Source organism: Littorina saxatilis, linkage group LG6, assembly GCF_037325665.1.
Source record: "Littorina saxatilis isolate snail1 linkage group LG6, US_GU_Lsax_2.0, whole genome shotgun sequence".
In the NCBI taxonomy this organism is placed as follows: domain Eukaryota; kingdom Metazoa; phylum Mollusca; class Gastropoda; order Littorinimorpha; family Littorinidae; genus Littorina; species Littorina saxatilis.
This window is the reverse complement of record NC_090250.1, coordinates 21,403,536-21,428,891: the sequence shown is the minus strand read 5'-3', so window position 1 is coordinate 21,428,891 and position 25,356 is coordinate 21,403,536. Positions and strand designations below refer to the sequence as shown.

At 41.3% G+C, this 25,356-nt stretch overlaps 1 protein-coding gene across 1 annotated transcript in view; it reads right to left on the bottom strand.

Moving 5' to 3' along the window:
* Positions 1-25,356, bottom strand: part of LOC138968735 (CD109 antigen-like) — a gene marked incomplete at its 3' end in the record, with an annotated part of 90,789 nt that overhangs the window by 19,805 nt on the left and 45,628 nt on the right. Inside the window, 3 exon segments of the mRNA XM_070341368.1 lie at positions 813-1,010; positions 10,060-10,122; positions 10,512-10,610. Of these exon segments, the coding sequence (XP_070197469.1) occupies positions 813-1,010; positions 10,060-10,122; positions 10,512-10,610 (360 nt within the window).

The following is a 25,356-nucleotide window of genomic DNA, read 5'->3' as shown; positions in this document are numbered from 1 at the left end:
TTTTATGGGCTTGGACGATAGAGAAAAATAAGAAAAGGAAAAGCTGGAGTCCAGTCTGGACGAAAATGCTATCAAGAACGCAGAATTGATTTTTTCTGCGGTGTTTTTTTTTTGCCGTAAGCGCCATGTTTATCGGAGCAGGAAACTCTTCCAGAGTGAGGCCCCTTCGTTGATGCATGTCAACAAGCCAGATGTGCGAGAAACGAAATTGTGCCGCAACTTAAGTTTTAGCTCGACACGGGAGTGCACAATGGTAAGTCGTTGCTATTTTTCACTTTATTTGACATGTCTTGTGAGCAAAAGGTGTTGGTTACGGCTGTGCATGCTGTCAGTGTTCATTATTTGATTTCAATTACCCAGCACCGTCAGTTTTCCTTTGTCTTTGAGGCCGGTTGGAGACCGATAAACATGGCGCTTACGGCTAAAAAAAAAACGCAGAAAAAATCAATTCTGCGTTCTTGATAGCATTTTCGTCCAGACTGGACTCCAGCTTTTGCTTTTCTTATTTTTCTCTATCGTCCAAGCCCATAAAATCGAACAAAGCGGATTGCGTTTGGATTTCCCTCTTTGAGATGACTGAGATTGCCCCCCTTGGATCGTTCCGTGCCAAGGCCAGTTTCAGTACTGGCCGGGTGTCCAAGATGCGCCCCTAGCCCTACGAGCTACTACCTCTTGTCAAATCGAAAGTCTGGCAGCGGAACGAAATTTAGATGCGGAGGGAGCAGTGAATGCAGAGACGGGGCGGTGTGAGAGCACACCGGAACAAGGAACAAGTGTTAGAACAGCAAAAACCAAACAAAACCAACAACTACCTGATGTTCAGACGAGGAGTCGACCTTGAACGAAAGACTGTCGGCAACCACTTCCCCCGTGGGTCTGATGTAGAAGGCCAGAACACGACAGATGGGCGCCATGTTGGGAGTGACGAAAAACGTGCCGTTGAATCGCTGACGGTCGGCGTCGACCACTGTCGCTGTGGACTCATTCAGCATCACCCCTTTGGAGTACACCTGAAGCAGAGAAAACACAAGTATGTTGTGCTCCAGAATAAAACAAACCAAGAAAGGTAAGTTGTTGGAACTTGTTTTTTTTTGGACTTGTGCTCTTTTATATGATATCTTAAAGCACATATTTAAGTTTATCTTGCTGTGCTTCTTTTTATGTCAAAGTACATTTTAAAAGATTATTTCTTTTCCCCAAAAAACTGTCAAAAACCTGAAGAAGAAAAAAAAAGACGACATTTTTCTTGTCGTGTTTTTATATATATATATTTATATCCCATGACCTCCCTTCTTTGTCTCTGTTACTTCAGTATGGGTATATATGTTGTATTTTTATAGCTCAATAAATACATCATGGACTCCAAAAAATATATGATAGTGCAGATTCCGATTTGGGCAAAGGACTACTTTCCTCCCGACCTTTGACCTCGCGCCGAACAATGTGACACATTTGTATGAAGTTCTAAAATCGTATTGCACGGCTCAGAAAACCATATCAGTTGCACGCAAAAATGAATCTCAGAACTGATCTGATGTATGAGATGCAATAAGCAAAAGTTTCTTTCATTATGAAAGCAATGCAGGTCGAAAAAAACGAACATTCAACTTACAAGATAACCAGATGCTAGCGAACCAAAACAAAAACACGAGTACCCTCCCCTTGCATCGTTAGCAGACGACTTTTGAGAATCTGTCGGTAGTGTGTTTTGGTGTGCGCCTTCAGCTATCAAACATCGGCTGTTTCACGTGTTTTGCGAGCCAAGTCTACTCTTTTGCCTGGCTCTGCAGTAAGTCCACATATTTTTCCGTAATCCAGTCATATTCCTTGAAAATGCAATCAATCGGCGGTGACAGACGTGTCGGTCGTGTTTTCCTCACACCATACCAGTTTAAGTTCATCCATGCAAACACACTCGCAAAACAGTTTATCACGTAGATACATTTCAAATAGGGAGCAAATGGTTAAATCTAAACCTACATATTTGTTCCCTAAAATTTACTTCTCTGGCAATAAGCCTAATTACACACGTTCGAGAAAAACAACGTGGAATCGATTCTGAATCGAGTAAGCCAAATGGGTCCCAAACCCGTTTCGCCCGTTCTGCCGACCTGAAACGCAAAACAAAAGAACATGATTGTGCGCTTCAACTAAATTAATTTCTATTCGACTTCATTACTTTCTTGCAACTTATGAACCTTTACTTAAAGCTTTTAAATGGTCTGAAAGTAGTGTTACCGCGTACTTATCGATGCACTCATTCGTTTTATTTTTTCAGCGACGGTCACTTAGTTTAAGGTTGCAAAAGGGCTAAGTCTCGCTGGCAACAGTTTTACCCTGCACAGATCGCAACAGTGCCGCTAGTAGTCTACACTTTGTGTTTGATGGTAGAATGGGATATACAGATTACAACACTCGTGGGTTTTTTATATGGCTTGTATTTCAGTCAAGACCCAGCGGGAATATCAATCGAGAGCCACTCGCCAGAGGCTCGTGTCTCCCGATGATATTCATCCGCTGGGTCTTGACTGAAATACAAGCCATATAAAAAACCACTCGTGTTGTAACCTATACATATTTTTAGTTTTTTTGTTTTTTGTATATCTTAGAGCACATTTATAAGTTTATCGTGTTGTGCTCCTTTATATCTTAAAGCACATTCATAAGTTTATCGTGTTGTGCTTCTTTAAAGCTTAGAGCACATTTATAAGTGCATCTTGCTATGCTCCTTTATTAATCAGAAACTCCATGGCTTTGTAAAAAAAAAAAAAAAAAAAAAGTGAATAAGATACTGTTTTAGGAGGAAACAAGTCGCGTAAGGCGAAAATACAACATTTAGTCAAGTAGCTGTCGAACTCACAGAATGAAACTGAACGCAATGCCATTTTTCAGCAAGACCGTATACTCGTAGCATCGTCAGTCCACCGCTCATGGCAAAGGCAGTGAAATTGACAAGAAGAGCGGGGTAGTAGTTGCGCTAAGAAGGATAGCACGCTTTTCTGTACCTCTCTTTGTTTTAACTTTCTGAGCGTGTTTTTAATCCAAACATATCATATCTATATGTTTTTGGAATCAGGAACCGACAAGGAATAAGATGAAAGTGTTTTTAAATTGATTTGGACAATTTAATTTTGATAATAATTTTTATATATTTAATTTCCAGAGCTTGTTTTTAATGCAAATATAACATATTTATATGTTTTTGGAATCAGAAAATGATGGAGAATAAGATGAACGTAAATTTGGATCGTTTTATAAATTTTTATTTTTTTTTACAATTTTCAGATTTTTAATGACCAAAGTCATTAATTGATTTTTAAGCCACCAAGCTGAAATGCAATACCGAAGTCCGGGCTTCGTCGAAGATTACTTGACCAAAATTTCAACCAATTTGGTTGAAAAATGAGGGCGTGACAGTGCCGCCTCAACTTTCACGAAAAGCCGGATATGACGTCATCAAAGACATTTATCAAAAAAATGAAAAAAACGTTCGGGGATTTCATACCCAGGAACTCTCATGTCAAATTTCATAAAGATCGGTCCAGTAGTTTAGTCTGAATCGCTCTACACACACACAGACACACACACACACACACACACACACGCACGCACGCACGCACGCACATACGCACGCACGCACATACACCACGACCCTCGTCTCGATTCCCCCCTCTACGTTAAAACATTTAGTCAAAACTTGACTAAATGTAAAAAGCAGAATAGTGGTGTTTCTTTAAATACCAGGGACGCATTTTCATACCAGGGAAGCTTCTTTACGCTTGTTGGTCATCCACAGATTCACATTCGTATATCAAAAAGACAAGACCGTTCGGTTTCATGTCTGCCGTTTATTCCGTGTCAGGGTACAACTGCCGCCTTGCCGCACTACATCAATCTCTGACGTCATCCAAGCGTCTTTAAAGGCTAAACTATCAAATCGTCTTATTAGACTAATTTAGTACAAAGTCATGGATACGACACCCTAGGGGTACTTTTTCTATCTTTTGTGTTATGAAATTATGTATTTATTTATCTACTTATTCATTCATTTTTGTATTAGGAATATTCACATTAAAAGACAAGGAATGGTTGTACCACTGCCCATGAAAAACAATTGAAAAAACCCACAATCAAGGTTTTGCACTCTAAGGAACAAAAAAACAACAACACAAACACAACAACAAAAACAACAACAATACAACACAAACCACAATAAAATCAACATTGACAGAATACCTTACAGTTCCAAGCATTGTCTCTTGGATTCAAAGAGACATGCAAAATCTTAATCTCTCACTGTCTCTGTTTTCCAAACATCTGACATATGTCTGACCAAGACAAGTGGAAGAGAGGACAATCCATTGACCTTTGCTCTCTATATATTCCCTCTCTCTCTCTCTCTCTCTCTCTCTCTTTCCCTTCCTTCTTCTTGGTCCATGTCTCTCTCTCCCGCTCTCTCTTCCTCTCAACCACACAGCCCCTAACCCCCATCTCCCAATTGTGTGATTTTTTTCATGAAGGTTTGACAGATGACAAAGGGCTAGCCGGCGAGATGTGGACCTGAGGTGATCTTAAGTGACTCATGCGGGTTATTATGATGTCTGTCTCTGTCTCTGTCTGTCTGTCTCTCTCTGTCTCTCTCATACACACACATTCTTTATGTTCGTCTGTCTCTCCGTCTCCCCATTTTCTCTCTGCCTTTTTCTCTGTTTGTCTCTCTCTCTCTCTCTCTCTCTCTCTCTCTCTCTCTCTCTCTCTCTCTCTCTCTCTCTCTCTCTCCCCCCCCCCCCCCCCCTCCCTTCCTATTTCCGTGTTATGAATTGTGTGGGTGTATTTGCTTGTGTGTTTTGGTAGTAACATACGCTACTGCATGGCACTTTAAGTGTGTCATCTTGTATTTGCTGCAAGGTCGCGTTATCTGCTTTTTTCACGAGATCGGACTTAAGATTGAAAAGGCTGACGTCCACAAAAAGTCAGAGCGAGAAGAATGCGTGCAGATAGTGGCACGTGTGTGTGTGTGTGTGTGTGTGTGTATGTGTGTGCGTGCGTGTTTGTATTTATGTGTGTTTTACTGTTTGTGTATGTTAATGTGTGAGTGAGTGCGCGTGTGTGCATGTGTGTATGTAAACATATATTTGGGTGTTTGTTTGTGTGTGTGTGTGTGTGTGTGTGGGGGGGGGGGTGTTTACGCGCGCGTGTGTGCAGAAGGGCGAGAGGGAGAGGGGGGCGAGAGAGAGACAGATAGAGAGATCGAGAAAGAGAAAGAAAGGGAGGGAGAAACAGACAGATGAAGAGAGAAAGAAAGAGAGACTAGACAGAGACACGGAGACTGACTGACTATTAGGGTTTAACGTCCTCTCAGACCAACTGGTCTATATTGGGACAGGTATTGGTAATACGTTGAAGATATGGTGTGATACTTTGATTCGAACAAGCCCGCTGTGCCTGTCTTCTTCTTCGACACACCAGCATTGGGTTTGTCTCGTCAAAGTATCGAAATACGATCATGATAATCGGAGACGAGAGATGATGCATGCGTGTCTTCGTGTTTTCCAAGCCCTGAGACTTTTGCTGTGAACGTGGGATCATTTTCGTGCGCATGTGTGCACACGGGGGTATTCGGACACCGAAGAGAGTCTGCACAAAATTGACTCCGAGAAATACATCTCTCGCCGAATGTGGGGATCGAACCCACGCTGATAGCGACCAACTGGCTACAAAGCCAACGCGCTACCAACTGAGCTACGGACACGGAGAGAGAGAGAGAGAGAGAGAGAGAGAGAGAGAGAGAGAGAGAGCGAGAGAGCGAGAGAGAGAGAGAGAGCGAGCGCACGCGGGCTTTTTACTCCTAAACATTCCCTTTTAATCAACCTTTATTGACTGACATGAAGACCACAACACTGTTCCACGGACTCGACAAGAAATCCACCTGTCAAATCTGACCACCAAAAAAAGAAGAACAAGTCGCGTAAGGCGAAAATACAACATTTAGTCAAGTAGCTGTCGAACTCACAGAATGAAACTGAACGCAATGCAACGCAGCAAGACCGTATACTCGTAGCATCGTCAGTCCACCGCTCATGGCAAAGGCAGTGAAATTGACAAGAAGAGCGGGGTAGTAGTTGCGCTGAGAAGGATAGCACGCTTTTCTGTACCTCTCTTCGTTTTAACTTTCTGAGCGTGTTTTTAATCCAAACATATCATATCTATATGTTTTTGGAATCAGGAACCGACAAGGAATAAGATGAAAGTGTTTTTAAATTGATTTCGAAAATTTAATTTTGATCATGATTTTTATATTTTTAATTTTCAGAGCTTGTTTTTAATCCATATATAACATATTTATATGTTTTTGGAATCAGAAAATGATGGAAAATAAGATGAACGTAAATTTGGATCGTTTTATAAAAAACATAATTTTTTTTACAATTTTCAGATTTTTAATGACCAAAGTCATTAATTAATTTTTAAGCTACCAAGCTGAAATGCAATACCGAAGTCCGGGCTTCGTCGGAGATTACTTGACCAAAATTTCAACCAATTTGGTTGAAAAATGAGAGCGTGACAGTGCCGCCTCAACTTTCACGAAAAGCCGGATATGACGTCATCAAAGACATTTATCAAAAAAATGAAAAAAAACGTCTGAGGATATCATACCCACGAACTCTCATGTCAAATTTCATAAAGATCGGTCCAGTAGTTTAGTCTGAATCGCTCTACACACACACACAGACAGACAGACACACACACACACATACACCACGACCCTTGTCTCGATTCCCCCCTCTATGTTAAAACATTTAGTCAAAACTTGACTAAATGTAACAAGTCGGTAAGGCGAAATTACAATATTTAGTCAAGTAGCGTGGAACTCACAGAATGAAAGTGAACGCAATGTAATTTTTCAGCAAGACCGTATACTCGTAGCATCGTCAGTCCACCGCTCATGGCAAAGGCAGTGAAATTGACAAGAAGAGCGGGGTAGTAGTTGCGCTAAGAAGGATAGCACGCTTTTCTGTACCTTTCTGAGCGTGTTTTTAATCCAAACATATCATATCTATATGTTTTTGGAATCAGGAACCGACAAGGAATAAGATGAAAGTGTTTTTAAATTGATTTGGACAATTTAATTTTGTGTGAATGCCCCTGCTAAGGAGCCTTCTGTGTATTTAGATTCTTTTTGTTTTGCTTGTGGTTTTTAGTCTTGCTTCTAGCTTGACTCGCATGCGACTTTCCGTGGTGGTGGCTTCCCCTTTTTGTTCTTTCACTTTTATTATCTTATCTTACTTTTGCCCCTATTTGTTCCCATTTTGCAGCCACCTCTGTAGGTTCGCGAGCGGGTCTAGCTCGCTCTTTATCTTTTATTTTTCTTTATTAAGTATGAGCGTCCTGGTACGACCTTTGTTTTTGTCACTGACGTTAAATATTGTAACGAACAAATTTATAAACGAGAGTGTGGCCGGCGTTTTTCTGATATTAATTTCATGTGCCTGTATGGCTCACGCTGGACATCATGCTAGCCTATGGAGATTTTCCCCGGAGAGCACGGGACGCATGTTTTGCAACAGTAGAACCGTAGTAACGCGCAGTAATTTTTAGTTCACCTCTGTGGTGGATAGCCTGTATTCGTGGTCACTTACTGGGAAGCCGTTCACGGAACAAGATGCTTTAGTATAGATAGATTTTTTTGCTCTGTTCCGGGGCCCAGTTTCTTCTGCCAGCCTCCAGTTTTGTTTTAAGTTATTTTGTAGTTCAGGTTCAGTTGCTCGCCTTGAGTCTGTTTTAGATTATAGATGCTGTCAAAGGCGAGTATCCTTTTCTGCCTCCATTCTGTTCTTTTATTTACCGAATTCGTGTAATTTTCGTTTCGAATCTTTGTTTGTTATGACTTCTTTCCGTCTCTGTGTCTTCTGTCCGTTTCTTTGTCTTCTTTCCGTTTCTGTGTCCTACGTTTATTCTATGTAGGGTTTTTCTAACATATTTTTGTCTTGGTGATTTTTTATTGATTTGCCGCCATCTTGTTTCGGCCGCCATTTTGACGTCCATCTTTGATGTTTATGTTTTTAGGACACCTTTGATGTTTAGTTTGATGTTTCGAATTCTAAGTTTAGTTTTTTCTTTTTATCAGTTTCCACCGCTCCGCGCTCCGCGCTTCTCGCTCCGCGCTTCTCGCTCCATGCTCCACGCTTCACACTCTACTGTTCTGCACTCTCACTCAAGCTAGTCATTTCTACTTCACATTTTAGCTTTAATTCACATTCTAAACTTAGATCAGTTTTTCCGCCACGCTCCTATATAAGTTACTTAGCTCTCCATAGGTTTATGTTTAGCTTTTTATATATTGATATTACGAGCTGATTCCTGATTCCTATGACATTGACAAGTATGACCATATTCACAATAAAACTTTAATTAATTTTCCAATTCTAGTGTTCGTTTTGTTTTGTGAGCGCGTCGGTTCTTTGTAGCACCAAAATTACATCCTCCAGAATTTACATAAGTCATCTTAAAATCTTACAGCAACTCAAGGGCAAGCACAATTTTTATATATTTAATTTTCAGAGCTTGTTTTTAATCCGAATATAACATATTTATATGTTTTTGGAATCAGCAAATGATGGAAAATAAGATAAACGTAAATTTGGATCGTTTTATAAATTGGTTTTTTTTTTTACAATTTTCAGATTTTTAATGACCAAAGTCATTAATTAATTTTTAAGCCACCAAGCTGAAATGCAATACCGAACCCCGGGCTTCGTCGAAGATTACTTGACCAAATTTTCAACCAATTTGGTTGAAAAATGAGGGCGTGACAGTGCCGCCTCAACTTTCACGAAAAGCCGGATATGACGTCATCAAAGACATTTATCAAAAAAATGAAAAAAACGTTCGGGGATTTCATACCCAGGAACTCTCATGCCAAATTTCATAAAGATCGGTCCAGTAGTTTAGTCTGAATCGCTCTACACACACACACAGACAGACAGACAGACAGACAGACACACACACGCACATACACCACGACCCTCGTTTCGATTCCCCCTCGATGTTAAAATATTTAGTCAAAACTTGACTAAATATAAAAAGGAAAGGCCCTGCTTCTCCACGTGGGGTACGAAACTCAAACACACACACACAGATATCCCGAGGCCCAATGCATAGCGTCACCCCTAAAATGTACTCATGGACTTAGCTGTAAGCGATTGGACTCGTCTACTTTGGTCAGTGCGGGTAGGGAGGGCTGTTCCAAGTACAAAGCGACTGTTCGCATGATCGCTCCTAATATGCATGCATGGACTCGGCCGTCAGCGAAGAGATGGGTCCATTTACTTGAAAGTGGGTAGAGAAGGTAGAATTGAGTTCGCTGCGAACAGTTCGCCGCGAACATAGCGTTGCTTACAACATGAAAACTTTTTGTCTCTTCGCGAACAGAACGTCCGCTCTATGCAACGCACCCCAGGCGTGGGCAGTAAATTGCTCGTGTTAGGGTGGAATAATTTATTCGTTGTTTATTCGTCAGGGGAGTAACATTTTCGACCGAAATGTTGCCTCGAAACACACCTGTCGTTGGAAGTAATTTTCTCGTGTTATGGGGGAGTAGTTTTTTCGTAAAAGGAGTAACATTTTTGTACGAAATTTTTACTCCGGAGTAAAATTCTCGTGGGAGTAATTTTTTCGTGTTACACCGGACATCATGCTGTCGGTGTCCCTTCTTGGTGGTCAGGTGACAGAAGAACTTCAGAAAGTCTATGTGCTCGACGGTCTCCAAAAGGTGGAGTCTGATAGTGTCTTAGACACAAACAAGGACTTCCCGTATATGTTTAGCTCCCATCCTGGCAGAAAACAACTCCTAAAACATGGCTTGGAGACAGTTACAGGGGAACCTTGTCGTCAGAAGCCTTTAAGCCTTCAAGCCTTAAAGGAGTAACTTGCGACAGCATGCCCTCACAGAAAATAAGACCCCTACCCATTCTACCTTACGCGTTTGCTGGGAGCGTCCCCCTCCCCCTCCCGCTCTTAACTTTTCCTATTTCTGCCTCTGTATTATCATCATCTCACCTGATAAATCACGGTGTCCACGGCTTCCGTTGTCTTTATGTCAAACGACGCGGATTGTCCGTCCTGAAATAAAAGTTTATTTGACTGATAGAACTATTGTACTAGGAAAAAGGGAATATCTGTCTGTCTGTCTCTGTCTGTCTTTCGGTCTGTCTGTCGTTGCCTCTGTTCGTCTGTCTGTCAGTCTTGGTAGCTGTCTGCTTGTTTCCGTTCGTTTCTGTCTGTCTCTCTGTCTGTCTCTCTTTCTCTCAGTCTCTCCCCCTCTCCCTCCGATCATATCAAGTGACTGTATTATATTTCACACGTAGAACACAATTTGTGAAACGAAATAACAACCAGTATATATTGCCGGTTGTTGGTTTCATTTTCAGTATTTTTATATCATTGCATTTCCACTTAAATTGTGCTCCTGATATTATACAAAAAGCAAACATATTGCGATACACTTGTACCTTCGGATTATCTGTTCGCAGATGAATTTGCAGGAAACTGTCGCTTGGTGACATTGCCTGTCTGGCAACGTGGTAGCGTTTGACCCCCATGGCGATGACCTGACAAAAAACATGAAACAGGAAGTGCCATGACCAGTTACCTTAACCCCAAGCCCCCACCCCCCACCCCCTCCCCGGTCATTGATGAGTGGTAGATCATCGTGATAGTGAATCTGTCGAGTGACACACGGATACGACTGTTGATATTGTTGTCAATGACACCGAATCTTACGAATAACTCGAATTTCACATGTCAGAACACTCGGTAGGAAGAGCAAGGTGGGGACATGTCAGAACCCACCTGACCAAATAACAAGATGGGCACATGTGAAAACCCACCTTAGAAATAACTCAACGGGCACATGTCAGGACGAACTTTATGATAGTCACGATAATTAGCACACGTTGGGTGCTTGTCAGAACCTATTTTGGCAATTGAATTACACCACGGGCACATGCAAGAACATATCTTGCAAAAGCAAATTACGACGGGCATATGTCAGATCGACAGTCATTTGTCAGAAGCTACTTTCAGAATAACCTACAGAGAACACATCATAACCTAACTTAAGAATAATTCTTTGAGCATTTGTCAGAACCCCCCTTAAGATAGAACGCGAAAGGCATTTGTCAGAACCCATCCTAGCAATAACCCGACGGGCACAAATCAGACACCACCTTTACAATAAACCGACGGGCACATATCAAAACCTGTCTTTAGAATAACAAGACGAGCAAATGGCTGTACCCACCTTAAGAATAACAAAACAGGCACATATCAGAAACCATCTTACAAAACAAATGATAGAGATTTGTCAGAAACAACCAAACGAATAACTCGACGGGCATTCCTCAAGAAGAACATGACAGGCAAGGCATATATCCCAACCCACTTTATGGCAACGTCGACAGGCTGTTTTCACAACTTGACCTACCATTAATTCGACGGGCAGATTTAAGAACCCATCTAACGAATAACACGAGAGCCGAACATCACAATCAACCTTCGAATAACTCGACACGAAGATTGCATTTTTCATAACCCATTCTAAAGAATATCACAAAGGGCTAAGGATGATCCGATGTGAATATGTCCACCTTATGAATAACACTATGTGCACACGTCATCACCCGTCATTTGTCAGAACTTACCTTAGGAATCAGATAACGTGTCCTTGTCAGAACTTACATCAGGAATACCATGATGGGCTCATGTCAGAACTCACTTAAGGAATAACATGACGGGCCCATGTCAGAACTCACCTTGGGAATAACATGATGTAGACATAACCAAAGGTCACTCTCGCGGAAAATCGGTAATTCCCAAAACAAGGATACAAAATAACACGCTTTCACCATGTGCAGTTAGGCGTACAAAACTGACCTGCGATTAAAGAACAGACATCGGCCTCGAGGTGCACCGCAATTTTTGAAGAATTCGTAGCCTTTTTTAGTTGAATATCTTTTCTTCAAAAAATACTCACGATCATCAACACTTGAAATATAGTGTGCCCCCTGCTGAAAATACGTTTTCGTGGTGGTTCTATCGTTAATCTTAGTGTGCGAAAGACTCCTTCTTCTTCTTCTTCTGCGTTCGTGGGCTGAAACTCCCTCGTACACTCGTGTGTTTTGCACGAGTGGAATTTTACGTGTATGACTGTTTTTTACCCCGCCATTTAGGCAGCCATACGCCGTTTTCGGAGGAAGCATGCTGGGTATTTTCGTGTTTCTATAACCCACCGAACTCTGACATGGATTAGGGGAAAGACCCTAATTACCGGACAGGCGCCTAATAACGGACACGCGATGTTTCAGAAATAGGAGGTCACAACAATTTTTTGTTGTTGCGCGAAACGATTCAGTGATATCCCCTTACACTTCGCACCAAAATAACATGGCGACTGAACGCACGCATTCTGCACGGTAAGTGGTTTTCTGTTTTTCGCACTCTCACTGTAATTTTAGACATTTGTAAACTAAGTGCAGCAAGAAGTTACGACTTTCTAAGATGAATTGATTGGTTGAAGTAGATAGTACATACACTCTATTAGTAAATACCATGCATTACGACATACTCAATGAACGCATTTTTCAACAGCTGCATTGCAACTCCAACTAGTGGGGTTTTCCAAATACCGTCCACCACGTGAACCCAAATAAGGGACTATGTAATATGTGTAATATGTAATAAATATGTGTGTGTGTGTGTGTGTGTGTGTGTGTGTGTGTGTGTGTGTGTGTGTGTGTGTGTGTGTGTGTGTGTGTGTGTGTGTGTGTGTGTGTGTGTGTGTGTGTGTGTGTGTGTGTGTGTGTGTGTGTGTGTGTGTGTGTGTGTGTGTGTGTGTGTGTGTGTGTGTGTGTGTGTGTGTGTGTGTGTGTGTGTGTGTGTGTGTGTAGTTGAACGTGCGGTTAATTCGCTTGACTTAAAATAACGCATAACCCTCTCTCGAGAAAAAGATACATATCTTCATAAAAACTTGCTTTTTGACTGACAAAAGTTGCAAAAACCAACATAATAATTAAATGTAAAAATACATGAACGTTCACGAAAAAGAAAACGGTTGCAATTGTTAATTGAAACATGGTTTCTGCAACTTTTGTTACTCTATTTAAGCAGCGAATTTCGTGTCCGGATTTTGGTGACCCCCTGTCCGGATTTAGGCAGTAGGTTTCCCAAAACCGGACAATTTGCCGAAAAATTCAAACCTTAATAACTTTTAAAGTATAACAGGTTTTTTCAATTCTTTTACAACATGAAGATAAAGGTAGGTTAGATCTACAATAATCCGTTTTCAAAATTGCGCTATGTTATATACTTTGTGAGAAAAATGGGTTTAACCTTAAGTGTCCGTTAATTGGGGCCTTTCCCCTACAGGATTTTTTCGTGCGCACTTGGTCTTGTGCTTGCGTGTACACACGGGGGTGTTCGGACACCGAGGAGAGTCTGCACACAAAGTTGACTCTGAGAAATAAATCTCTCGCCGAACGTGGGGACGAACTCACGCTGACAGCGGCCAACTGGATACAAATCCAGCGCGCTACCGACTGAGCTACATCCCCGCCCGCGAAAGACTCCAAAATGCAGATGAAACACACCAACCTCGCTACTTCGCAGCCAGTTTGAACGATCTCAGTTGTCAAGCCACAGGTTGACATTGTAAATAATTAGAAAATAAATTTGAGAAAAAAATAAAGAAAAACTGGAATTGATGTACAGACATACACACGAACACACACAAAACAAAAATGTATTATTACAGGGATAAAAATATAGGCTTGAGTGGGGTTTGAACCGGGGTCCTTTGAGTTGTGGGGTGGGCGTTGTTACCACTGGGCCAACGGGACATGTGGTCGTGTAACCTCATATTTTCATTCAGCTTTTTAAACCAGTGTTTCTAGAATGTTCTAGAATGTTCTAGGACAGGAACTTGTCATTACCCAGATTTCTCTTTCTTCCTGCTTTTTATATTTAGTCAAGTTTTGACTAAATATTTTAACATCGAGGGGGAATCGAAACGAGGGTCGTGGTGTATGTGCGTATGTGTGTGCGTGCGTGCGTGCGTGTGTGTGTGTGTGTGTGTAGAGCGATTCAGACTAAACTACTGGACCGATCTTTATGAAATTTGACATGAGAGTTCCTGGGTATGAAATCCCCGAATGTTTTTTTCATTTTTTTGATAAATGTCTTTGATGACGTCATATCCGGCTTTTCGTGAAAGTTGAGGCGGCACTGTCACGCCCTCATTTTTCAACCAAATTGGTTGAAATTTTGGTCAAGTACTCTTCAACGAAGCCCGGGGTTCGGTATTGCATTTCAGCTTGGTGGCTTAAAAATTAATTAATGACTTTGGTCATTAAAAATCTGAAAATTGTAAAAAAAAATAAAAATTTATAAAACGATCCAAATTTACGTTTATCTTATTCTCCATCATTTGCTGATTCCAAAAACATATAAATATGTTATATTCGGATTAAAAACAAGCTCTGAAAATTAAATATATAAAAATTATTATCAATTTTTTTTTTCGAAATCAATTTAAAAACACTTTCATCTTATTCCTTGTTGGTTCCTGATTCCAAAAATATATAGATATGATATGTTTGGATTAAAAACACGCTCAGAAAGTTAAAACAAAGAGAGGTACAGAAAAGCGTGCTATCCTTCTCAGCGCAACGAATACCCCGCTCTTCTTGTCAATTCCACGTGCACTGCCTTTGCCACGGGCGGTGGAGTGACGATGCTACGAATATACGGTCTTGCTGCGTTGCGTTGCGTTCAGTTTCATTCTGTGAGTTCGACAGCTTCTTGACTAAATATTGTATTTTCGCCTTACGCGACTTGTTATATTTAGTCAAGTTTTGACTAAATATTTTAACATCGAGGGGGAATCGAAACGAGGGTCGTGGTGTATGTGCGTATGTGTGTGCGTGCGTGCGTGTGTGTGTGTGTGTGTGTGTGTAGAGCGATTCAGACTAAACTACTGGACCGATCTTTATGAAATTTGACATGAGAGTTCCTGGGTATGAAATCCCCGAAGGTTTTTTTCATTTTTTTGATAAATGTCTTTGATGACGTCATATCCGGCTTTTCGTGAAAGTTGAGGCGGCACTGTCACGCCCTCATTTTTCAACCAAATTGGTTGAAATTTTGGTCAAGTACTCTTCAACGAAGCCCGGGGTTCGGTATTGCATTTCAGCTTGGTGGCTTAAAAATTAATTAATGACTTTGGTCATTAAAAATCTGAAAATTGTAAAAAAAAATAAAAATTTATAAAACGATCCAAATTTACGTTTATCTTATTCTCCATCATTTGCTGATTCCACAAACATATAAATATGTTATATTCGGATTAAAAACAAGCTCTGAAAATTAAATATATAAAAATTATTATCAAAATTAAATTGTCGAAATCAATTTAAAAACACTTTCATCTTATTCCTTGTCGGTTCCTGATTCCAAAAACATATAGATATGATATGTTTGGATTAAAAACACGCTCAGAAAGTTAAAACAAAGAGAGGTACAGAAAAGCGTGCTATCCTTCTCAGCGCAACGAATACCCCGCTCTTCTTGTCAATTCCACGTGTTCTGTGAGTTCGACAGCTACTTGACTAAATATTGTATTTTCGCCTTACGCGACTTGTTCACTTCTCCTCTGGCTCTCTGAGAGGGAGGAGGTCTCCAGCAACTCTCTGTTCTCCTTGGAGGCATCTGTGAAGAAATTATTTTCTTCCCCATGCGGGCACTAATGTATTTCTTGTTTGAAATCGTAGTGAATTTCATTTCTAACTGTTGGGTGAAATTAACGGACAGAGAAGCTTGGGTTGAATTCTTGGACTTGCACAGGTGGACCCTGCTGTATGGGACTTGTGAGTATTTCTGTTCTCCTCAGATAGCCATGTTGTAGAATGAATGGATAGTTGTTTGTGTCATTCTTGAAATTATTACATTTCTCGTAGGGTTTGGTGAGATAGAGGTGTAGCATACTTCAATTGAGTTCTCTTGTTTGGAAATACCCTGATTTTAACATTTTGAGTTAGCAAGGTTTAGAGGGAAACATGGAGGTAACAATATTCAAATATGGCTGACTAGGAAGTCAGACCAAGAAGGAAATGACCTTCAGTAAGGAACATGTTCTCAGATGGGGAAATTAAAATCAAATGTTGGAAATTTGATTTATTGTGAACTTGTTTTGATTCATTATCTCCAATGAGGTCACTTGTGACATATTTGAACGGTTGTACCAAATTTTGGATAATTTTTGGTTGTGCAACTAGAAAACTTGTAAATATTTCATAAGAATTGGATTGTTTACGGAACTTTATGTAAAGCGGAAGTTGTATTACTGTATGGGGTTTCGGTATAACATATGTTTAGGCACCTGCAGTGCTGTTGCCAAACTGATGTTGAGGGATGGTGGGCCAACCCAGAGCTAGACGTGGGCCAACTACACGATTACGGGGGCGTCACCAGATGGGGTTTGCGCCACCAACCATGGCTTAGATGTTCTGAACTTGACGTGAATGAACTACAGACTGTTAAGTAAAACATACCCAGTTGGCAATGGACTCTAAAGACTTTTAAGTGTTTGACAACAGTCCGCATAGTGATCCGAACCAGCCAGTTGGATCATAAAGAATTCTAGACCTCACTCCTGAAGACAGAATAGCTACTTCGTACTTTTTGAGCATTGAACTTCGATGTCATTATTTTATATTCTTTTTTGAAGATGTGACTATTTACAAGACATTTTTGAACTTTGGTCGGCCTAATTAGATGATGGCGTCATTTTAGGTTGGGGTCAAAATTTTGGTTTGAGTTTTGAATTTTTGGAAATTGTCATATTATTTTTGAGGGCAAATTGTTTTTCTGTGCTCAATGTGAATCAAGTACCATATTTGGGGCTATTTTTGAGGAAGGGTGAACGACTTCTTCCTGGGTTTTGATCTCATCATCTGAGCATCAATAGGAAACCCCCCAGCTAGACAGGGGAAAAGTCAACTGTATTGTGTTTTGGTTTTAGTGTTAGGCTATTGTTTTTCCAAACTATATGTTTTGTTTTCTTGTGTTTCAGATCGTCTTTTTTATATTTAGTCAAGTTTTTACTAAATATTTTAACATCGAGGGGGAATCGAAACGAGGGTCGTGGTGTATCTGCGTGTGTGTGTGTGTGTGTGTGTGTCTGTGTGTGTGTGTGTGTGTGTGTGTGTGTGTGTAGAGCGATTCAGACTAAACTACTGGACCGATCTTTATGAAATTTGACATGAGAGTTCCTGGGTATGAAATCCCCGAACGTTTTTTTCATTTTTTTGATAAATGTCTTTGATGACGTCATATCCGGCTTTTCGTGAAAGTTGAGGCGGCACTGTCACGCCCTCATTTTTCAACCAAATTGGTTGAAATTTTGGTCAAGTAATCTTCGACAAAGCCCGGACTTCGGTATTGCATTTCAGCTTGGTGGCTTAAATATTGATTAATGACTTTGGTCATTAAAAATCTGAAAATTGTAAAAAAAAAAAAAATGTATAAAACGATCCAAATTTACGTTTATCTTATTCTCCATCATTTGCTGATTCCAAAAACATATAAATATGTTATATTCGGATTAAAAACAAGCTCTGAAAATTAAATATATAAAAATTATTATCAAAATTAAATTGTCGAAATCAATTTAAAAACACTTTCATCTCATTCCTTGTCGGTTCCTGATTCCAAAAACATATAGATATGATATGTTTGGATTAAAAACACGCTCAGAAAGTTAAAACAAAGAGAGGTACAGAAAAGCGTGCTATCCTTCTTAGCGCAACTACTACCCCGCTCTTAATCTTGTCAATTTCACTGCCTTTGCCATGAGCGGTGGACTGACGATGCTACGAGTATACGCTCTTGCTGAAAAATGGCATTGCGTTCAGTTTCATTCTGTGAGTTCGACAGCTACTTGACTAAATATTGTATTTTCGCCTTACGAGACTTGTTGTATTCTATATTTGTGGAAGGTAACGGTGGTGAATGTGTAGTGACGTCCTGTTTGTTTGTCTGAACGTAATAAATTTCTTGTTTATCTTTTAAAACACTGTGTTAGAAAATACATCTTTTTAGTATTGGGCGAATGACTGAGTGATTGTGTGAGTGTATTGAAATCGACCAATATAAATCCAGTCTATCACTTTAAACAAAAAGAATCCCAGGACCAGTGGCTGCGATCGATTGGGATCCCAGTTTTTGGCCCTGACATCAGTAACCAACTATTTTTCGATCGAATGCTTACGTAAACTCATGCTTTCAAAAGATGTTCGAGATTGTTTTTGCAACAATGTTCATCGGGTGGATTTACAAACAATTAAACAACTGTAATCCAGAAAATTTCTTAATTCCCTTAATATCAATGGGTTCCTTCATATGTTAAATCGGGAAAGCCATACCTAGCATCATACAGAATTGTTCATAAACCTAAAATTACACTAAAGTTTATTTGTAGTCCTGGCATCCTGAAAGGCAGAGGCCCCAACCTACAGGTTTGCTTCCATACCCAAAACGCCTCCAGACACGGGAACTTGGGAGCAGAGGCACCAGCTCCGCTTGAACCTCAGAAACCAAATGTGCCTCCAGACACACAGATCCCTTAGACGGCCGAGGCTGTGGCCTCTAAGGTTCTCTTGTACCAAACCGCCTCCTGACTCTGCATCAGATTGCTTGCGCTGGCATCTGCTTACATAGACCCACATTAAGTCCAGCTTCACGGTAATGCGTACCCCTAGCGCGGCTCTGCTTGGGTGGGAATGTTCTGAGCAAAACACTATGTGTTACTCCACACCCCCCGCCCTCCATGAAACTTCTTGACCCCAACATATTGGGTGGGGAGTTTGCCCAGTCGGTAGAGGCGCTGGCTTTAACACCGGTTGTTACTATCAGCGTGGGTTCAACCCCCAAGTTCGGCGCGGGATGTGTGTCCCAGAGTCAACTTTGTGCAGACTCTCCTCGGTGTCCGAACACCCCCGTGTGCACGCATGCGCACGATAAAGATCCCAGGGTCACAGCGAAAGCCTCAGGCCTTGGAAACACGAATACATGCATGCAAAACTATGAAGCCCGGGTGTCCGTTCGGCCAACAGCCAATAAAGTAACCATTTCAGCACTGACCCAAGTCGACCCAACCCGGTCCCTAGCCCATTTCAGGTCTCCTCTAGCAGCCGGCAGCCAGCTGTCTACCTCCCCCCCCCCCCCCCCCCCCCCTGCATTTGTATTTTTTATTTTCATACAAAACCGGGTTTTCCCGTGTAACATGCCCCTAATGGCTTTGCTGTGAGGGCGTAAAACTTACATTTTCTCTCTTCTAAAGTCTTTTTCAAAAACTATAGTCTGTTTCAAAAACTTTCTGCAATGTTCAACATTATAAATCGAGATAACTAGACACATCGAAAGAAATTTGGTGCAAAAACAGTTTTCCTGATCACAAATCATTGTGTGAAACTTTCTTTCATAAAGTGTTCGTATTTTTCTAGCAACTCCCCTGTTTAGAGTGAACACTGTTTTCGTGGTGCACTACCTGTGTTTAAAAAAATAAAAAAAATACACAGCGGCCATTAATTCTCTTTATTTGAATAAATTTCGACTTCACAAAGATTGTTTTTGAGCGCAGATCAAAAAACATCAATGCGTGAAGAATTTGAAAAAACAATTGGTTATACCTATAACATGACAGGCCCATGTCACAACTCACATTAGGAATAACATGACGGGCCCATGTAAGAACTCACAATTGGAACCACATGACGGGCCCATGTTATTCCTAATGTGAGTTCTGACAAGGGCCCGTCATGTTATTCCTAATGTGAGTTCTGACATGGGCCTGTCATGTTATTCCTAATGTGAGTTCTGACATGGGCCTGTCATGTTATTCCTAATGTGAGTTTTTACAGTCACAGTGTGTGTGGGTGTGTGTGTGTGTGTGTGTGTGTGTGTGTGTGTGTGTGTGTGAGTATGTGTGTGTGTGTGTGTGTGTGTGTGTGTGTATATATGTACTTTATCCCCGAGTACGCAGTACTAGGGTCCAGCAGACTTTAATTGTCTGTCTGTCTGTCTGTCTGTCTGTCTGTCTCGACTTAACAGCTTATTGCTGGGAAACTACTGGGCGCAGTTCGTTCAAAAGTTGATACACTAACTTGATAATAGGTCCGATTGATCGTATTAGAACTTCATAATGTTACCTGGGACCTAAATGCGAAATAAATCACAAAAGCCACTCTTAACGGTGGGAGTTTTTGCGTGGGAGGCTGGTCGCTTTGCGAACAGCCTGAACTAAAGGGGAGACTTGAGCGGCGAACACGTCACGCAGTGACGAGAAAAGCATGATTTGCAAGCCAGACAACGGGTGAGGAAATGGTCTCGGCAAAGAAATTACAATGCAGGGTTTGGTCTCGGTGAAAGAGAGACAGAGAGCACGAGAGAGTCTATGGCCAAAATGATCCGGGTTCGATTCCCGGCATGGGCGTTCTATTTTTTTTTTTTAATTCTTGTTTACTATTGTTTATTATGAACGTTATTTTACTCTAATAGTTTTTTTGATTGTGTAAAATAAATAAATAATTTTTTTTTTTTTTTAAATCCAAGTGACCCAGGTTCGATTCCCGGCATGGGCGGTCTATTTTTTTTCTTTTTTTTTGTTAATTCTTGTTTACTATTGTTTATTATGAACGTTTTAATGTTTTATTTTACTCTAATAGTTTTTTTAATTGTGTAAAATAAATAAATAATATATATATACTTTTTTTTTAAATCCAAGTGATCCGGGTTCGATTCCCGGCATGGGCGGTCTATTTTATTTTTTTTTTTAATTCTTGTTTACTATTGTTTATCATGAACGTTTTAATGTTTTATTTTACTCTAATAATTTTTTTAATTGTGTAAAATAAATTAAAAAAATTTTTTTTTTTAAATCCACGTGCACAAGACAAAAACTTTCATACTGGGGGAGCGAGCCAGTCTGAAGAGTACTCGGGTCCAGCGCCAGCGTTTTTTATCCCCGAGTACGCTAGTACTAGGGCTCAGCAGACTTTAATTGTGTGTGTGTCTGTCTGTCTCCACTTAACAGCTTATTGCTGGGAAACTACTGGGCGCAGTTCGTTCAAAAGTTGATACACTAACTTGATAATAGGTCCGATTGATCGTATTAAAACTTCATAATGTTACCTGGGACCTAAATGCAAAATAAACCACAAAAACGACTTGGCCGTAGGAGGAGTTCACACCGGCGGGGCAACACGCAGCCATTGACCTGATAGAACAGCCGAACGCGTCACACAAAAATACGTCATGACAAAGTTACACGCAAAGCGAAAGAGACCTTGACGTCATTTACTGTTGTTCGGAATTTTCCGTCTGTTCCTAGCTTGTCAGTGAAGACCTGACGTGAGTAAGCTTACCCAAAACGTCTTTGTTCTCTATTCTCATTGCAGCTGTGAAATAATCAGTCTTGTGTCTCGGTCGTGTAGGTACAGAGTTTGCTTCTGCAATCATTGTGTTCGTGTTGATGAGGGCTTCATATGCATAAGACAAAATAATAAGCGAATCTATCGCGAGGAAGACGTTTATGTACAAATCACCGAACCCAACCCATTTTTTGGGGTGCGTATCGCTGCATTTTTCTGAAGAATAAACTGCATGTGGTTAATTTCATCCGTTTAATGCTTGTCGAAACATATCTGATCACAGATGAGGTCGCAGTTTGTAGGTTGAATCTATGAATCGGCCAGAGATAGATCTGCATTTCTGGTCAGAAACCAACATTCACACCACAGACATTCCAAACATTTATATTTATTGAGCGAGCCAGTCTGAAGAGTACTCGGGTCCAGCGCGAGCGTTTTTTTTTATATATGTGAACAGCTCAGATCATGGGTAATGTTAACACCTTCACATTTAAATGCTTATTTTATAGCCATCCATTGAATTGAGAAGAAAACAAAGCATACTAAACTGCTAAGCATGAATCAAACAATAAGAAAATAAAAAGAACCAACAGCATCGTTTTTTATGTGTGGGTAGTAAACACGTTTTATTTACAAAACACGGCGGAAAATGGCGACACATTTGTTGCACAGCGTCAGGTCACTTTCTTCAACCAAGGCCAGTGCTTTCATACATGACAAAGGAAAGCAAATATATGGCCTGAATAATAAAGTTATAGTGTTCCTTTGCGTGTCTGAGTGATAAACTGTTTTAACCAACTATCTTCTGAAACGTAATTGCACTCAGCAGATTTGTCTTCCGCTCATAACTTTCGTGTCACACGGTCTTTGCGACAAACAGATAGATCGCATTCTCGCAGAAAATCATTGACAACACAGACCAGTCATTTTTAGCATTGCATTTGGGAAGGGCTACTATTATAGTGTGTTTTAAGAAAGAAAAACATTATAGTATCGGCAGAACACGACCAAATGAGTTTTTGTGTCACAACGTTATGGGCGTGAGATTTGTTAAACTTTTTGTTCTCACACTGTTGCAAAATCATTGACAACACAGACAAGTCAGTTTTAGCATAGACATTGGGAAGGGCTACTATTATAGTGTGTTTTAGGAAAGAAAAACATTATAGTATCGGCAGAACACGACCAAATAAGTTGCGTTATGGGCGTGAGATTGTTTTTTTTCACACTGCAGATCATATCTCATAATATACTGAGTGGATCTTTATGAAATTTGATATGGATATTTTTGATTGGATTTTCTCATAGAAGGTTTTTTCCGTTTATTGATAGGACAGTTTGATGACGTCATATTTTATCGTTTGCCAAAAGGTCGAGGCAGCACTTTCACAGTTACAGTTTTTCATCAATTTGATCGAATTTCTTATCACACAATCTCAGATCTTGGCCGGATTATGGGATTGCATTTCAGCTTGGTCACTTAAAGTTTTGTTATTGAAATGTTTGTTCGAAATATGTCATTTTTTTACATTTTTAAAAACTAATATTTGAAACAGAAAATTTATATTGGTGTATTCCCTATTGCGTCCTGTATCTAAAACTATATAGTTTTGTTGTTTTGTATTGATAATTATGCTTAAAAATGAAGAAAACCGATAAATAACCATTTAATATCATATTCTTACTCCGAATCACATTAGCATTGAGTCACCTGAGATGCTTATCACTGAAAAACGCTTACCCGGCTAAAGAATTTAAAGGGAAGCAACCCCATCACCAAAACGAAAGTGAAAGTAGCTTTGGTAATGGGCCAGTACACCGGGAGTTACCTCCCATACGGGTGTATGCCACGTCACTTCCTCTAGGAACACGTGCCTATTATCATACGTCTTTTTCACCTCGGAGAGGACGGTTCACTTTTTGACGCTCTGTGGCTGACCTTGTGTGTTTGAGTGACACCCGCCGGCCACGTTACCCAGCTTGTCTGCTCGCCTTGCCTACAGTTTGGTGAGCTCGTTCCCGTTTGTTGTTGGTTGTTTGCGCTGTTTCGTTACTGTACGTTGTCCGTTTTTTACGGACTTGTGTGTCAGTGACTTGCGTGTTTCGCCATTTTGTTGTGTGAGTTAGTTAGCTAACTCGTGTGACTTTGCTAGTAGCTCTGCGTGCCCTCTTTCTGTTTGGGCAAGTGTAGCTTTAGTATTTTGTTGACGCGTAAGCGTGTGTGTTTACTGTGTTTTCAGTCGTTTTGACTTACGTTTCAGTAAATCTTTTTACTTTGCCACGTGTTGTTGACGTTTGTGTCAGTGTCTTGCGTGTCGCCATTTTGTTGTGTGAGTTAGTTTTCTAGCTCGTGTGACTTTGTTTGTAGCTCTCCGTGCCTCTGCTTGTGGGGCAAGTTTAGCTATAGTATTTTGTTAACGCATTAGTGCGTGTGTTTACTGAATTTTCCAGTCGTTTAGACTTATGTTTCAGTAAATTTTTTCGCGTTGCCACGTGTTGTTGTCAACATGTCTGATTCAGACAAGCGCCGTGGCAAGTCGGACCCCAAGGGGAAAATTAAGGCTAAGTCTTCCTCTTCCAAAGCAACGTTACTTGTTACAGACCAAGAGCGTAACACTTTGTTGGCTGTACCAATTTCGGCGCCTAGCGCTGTTACTACTTCTGCTTCTTTTGCGGCGCCTAGCGCTACTGTTACTTCTGCACCTGTCTCTACATCGGAGACTTCGTCTTCTTTGTTAGCACCTGGACAAGGTGCGTTGGTTTCCTCTCTGTTAAAGTCACTGGTTCCAGAAATCCGCAGCTTGGTGCAGGCAGAATTTCAGCGTTCCGTCGCCAGCAGTTCGGCGTTTCCGGCATCTGGCAGTGACGTCCGGGCATTGGCTTCCGTGTCTTTGTCCTCCACTTCCGGCTTGGAGCAGCGTCCTCCCTCTTCAGCGTCGGTTGGTAAGCAGAGCTGGTCCGATAGCCCTCGTGAGGCGCCTGGACGTTCTCCTTCGGGGGACAGCTCTTTCGCATCGGGTCACGACCGATACCTTGCTGATCTTTCATTTCCGGCGATAACCTACGAGGCCCCGGACTTGTTCGAACAGCGGCGGCAGTCGGTTTCGACTGCCGCATTTCCGGCACTTGCCGGAAGTGATGATCCGTCCGCTCCGGCACGCTACGGCGGTCGCGGCAGGATGGAGTATTCACTGACTTCCGGTCCTTCCGGATCGCGAAGTCAACCAGTGCAGTCTTCACTTCCGCATTTTGCGGTTCCGTTGACTACACTTCCGGTTTCGGCCGGAAACGCTTCTTCCTCTTCTGGTGGTTCCTTCCGGATACCAGATAGTGGATTACAGCGTGCGCCTTCCGGCTTTCAAGCGCCTAGGCTTGAGCAGGCATCACTCCACTCAGTCGGGGGAGTGACGTCAGCTCATCCAGCTCCGGTTTTTGCGGATGGTCGTCCTGCTTACCCTTTACCTTCACAGGGTTTTGGGCGGCAGGATGACGTTAGTGCTCAGGCTTTTCCGGTTTCCGGTTTGCCAGGGCATGCTTCTGCTTCCGGAACTGGTGACTTCGGTCATGGTTCCACGTGTGACTATTCTGATGCTCCATCAGTGGTCAGCGAGGAGTCGCGGGGCGTGTTTCCGTCGAAGCTCAAGTCTGTTCTTGACGTCGCGGCGGAAGTAACGTCTCGTTATTTTCCTGAAGGGGTGGTGGCTGCGGACTCTTCCGCATCATTCGTTCCTTCTGCCATGGCGGACTTCCGGCCGGCACAGGAGGATGTTTCTTCCTTCCGGTTCGCCGAGTCTCCGTCAGTGGCTTACCAACTTTCGCATTCACTGGTTCGTCCAGCACATGCGGGGAGTGGTATTCGGCCAGTGCCTGTTCC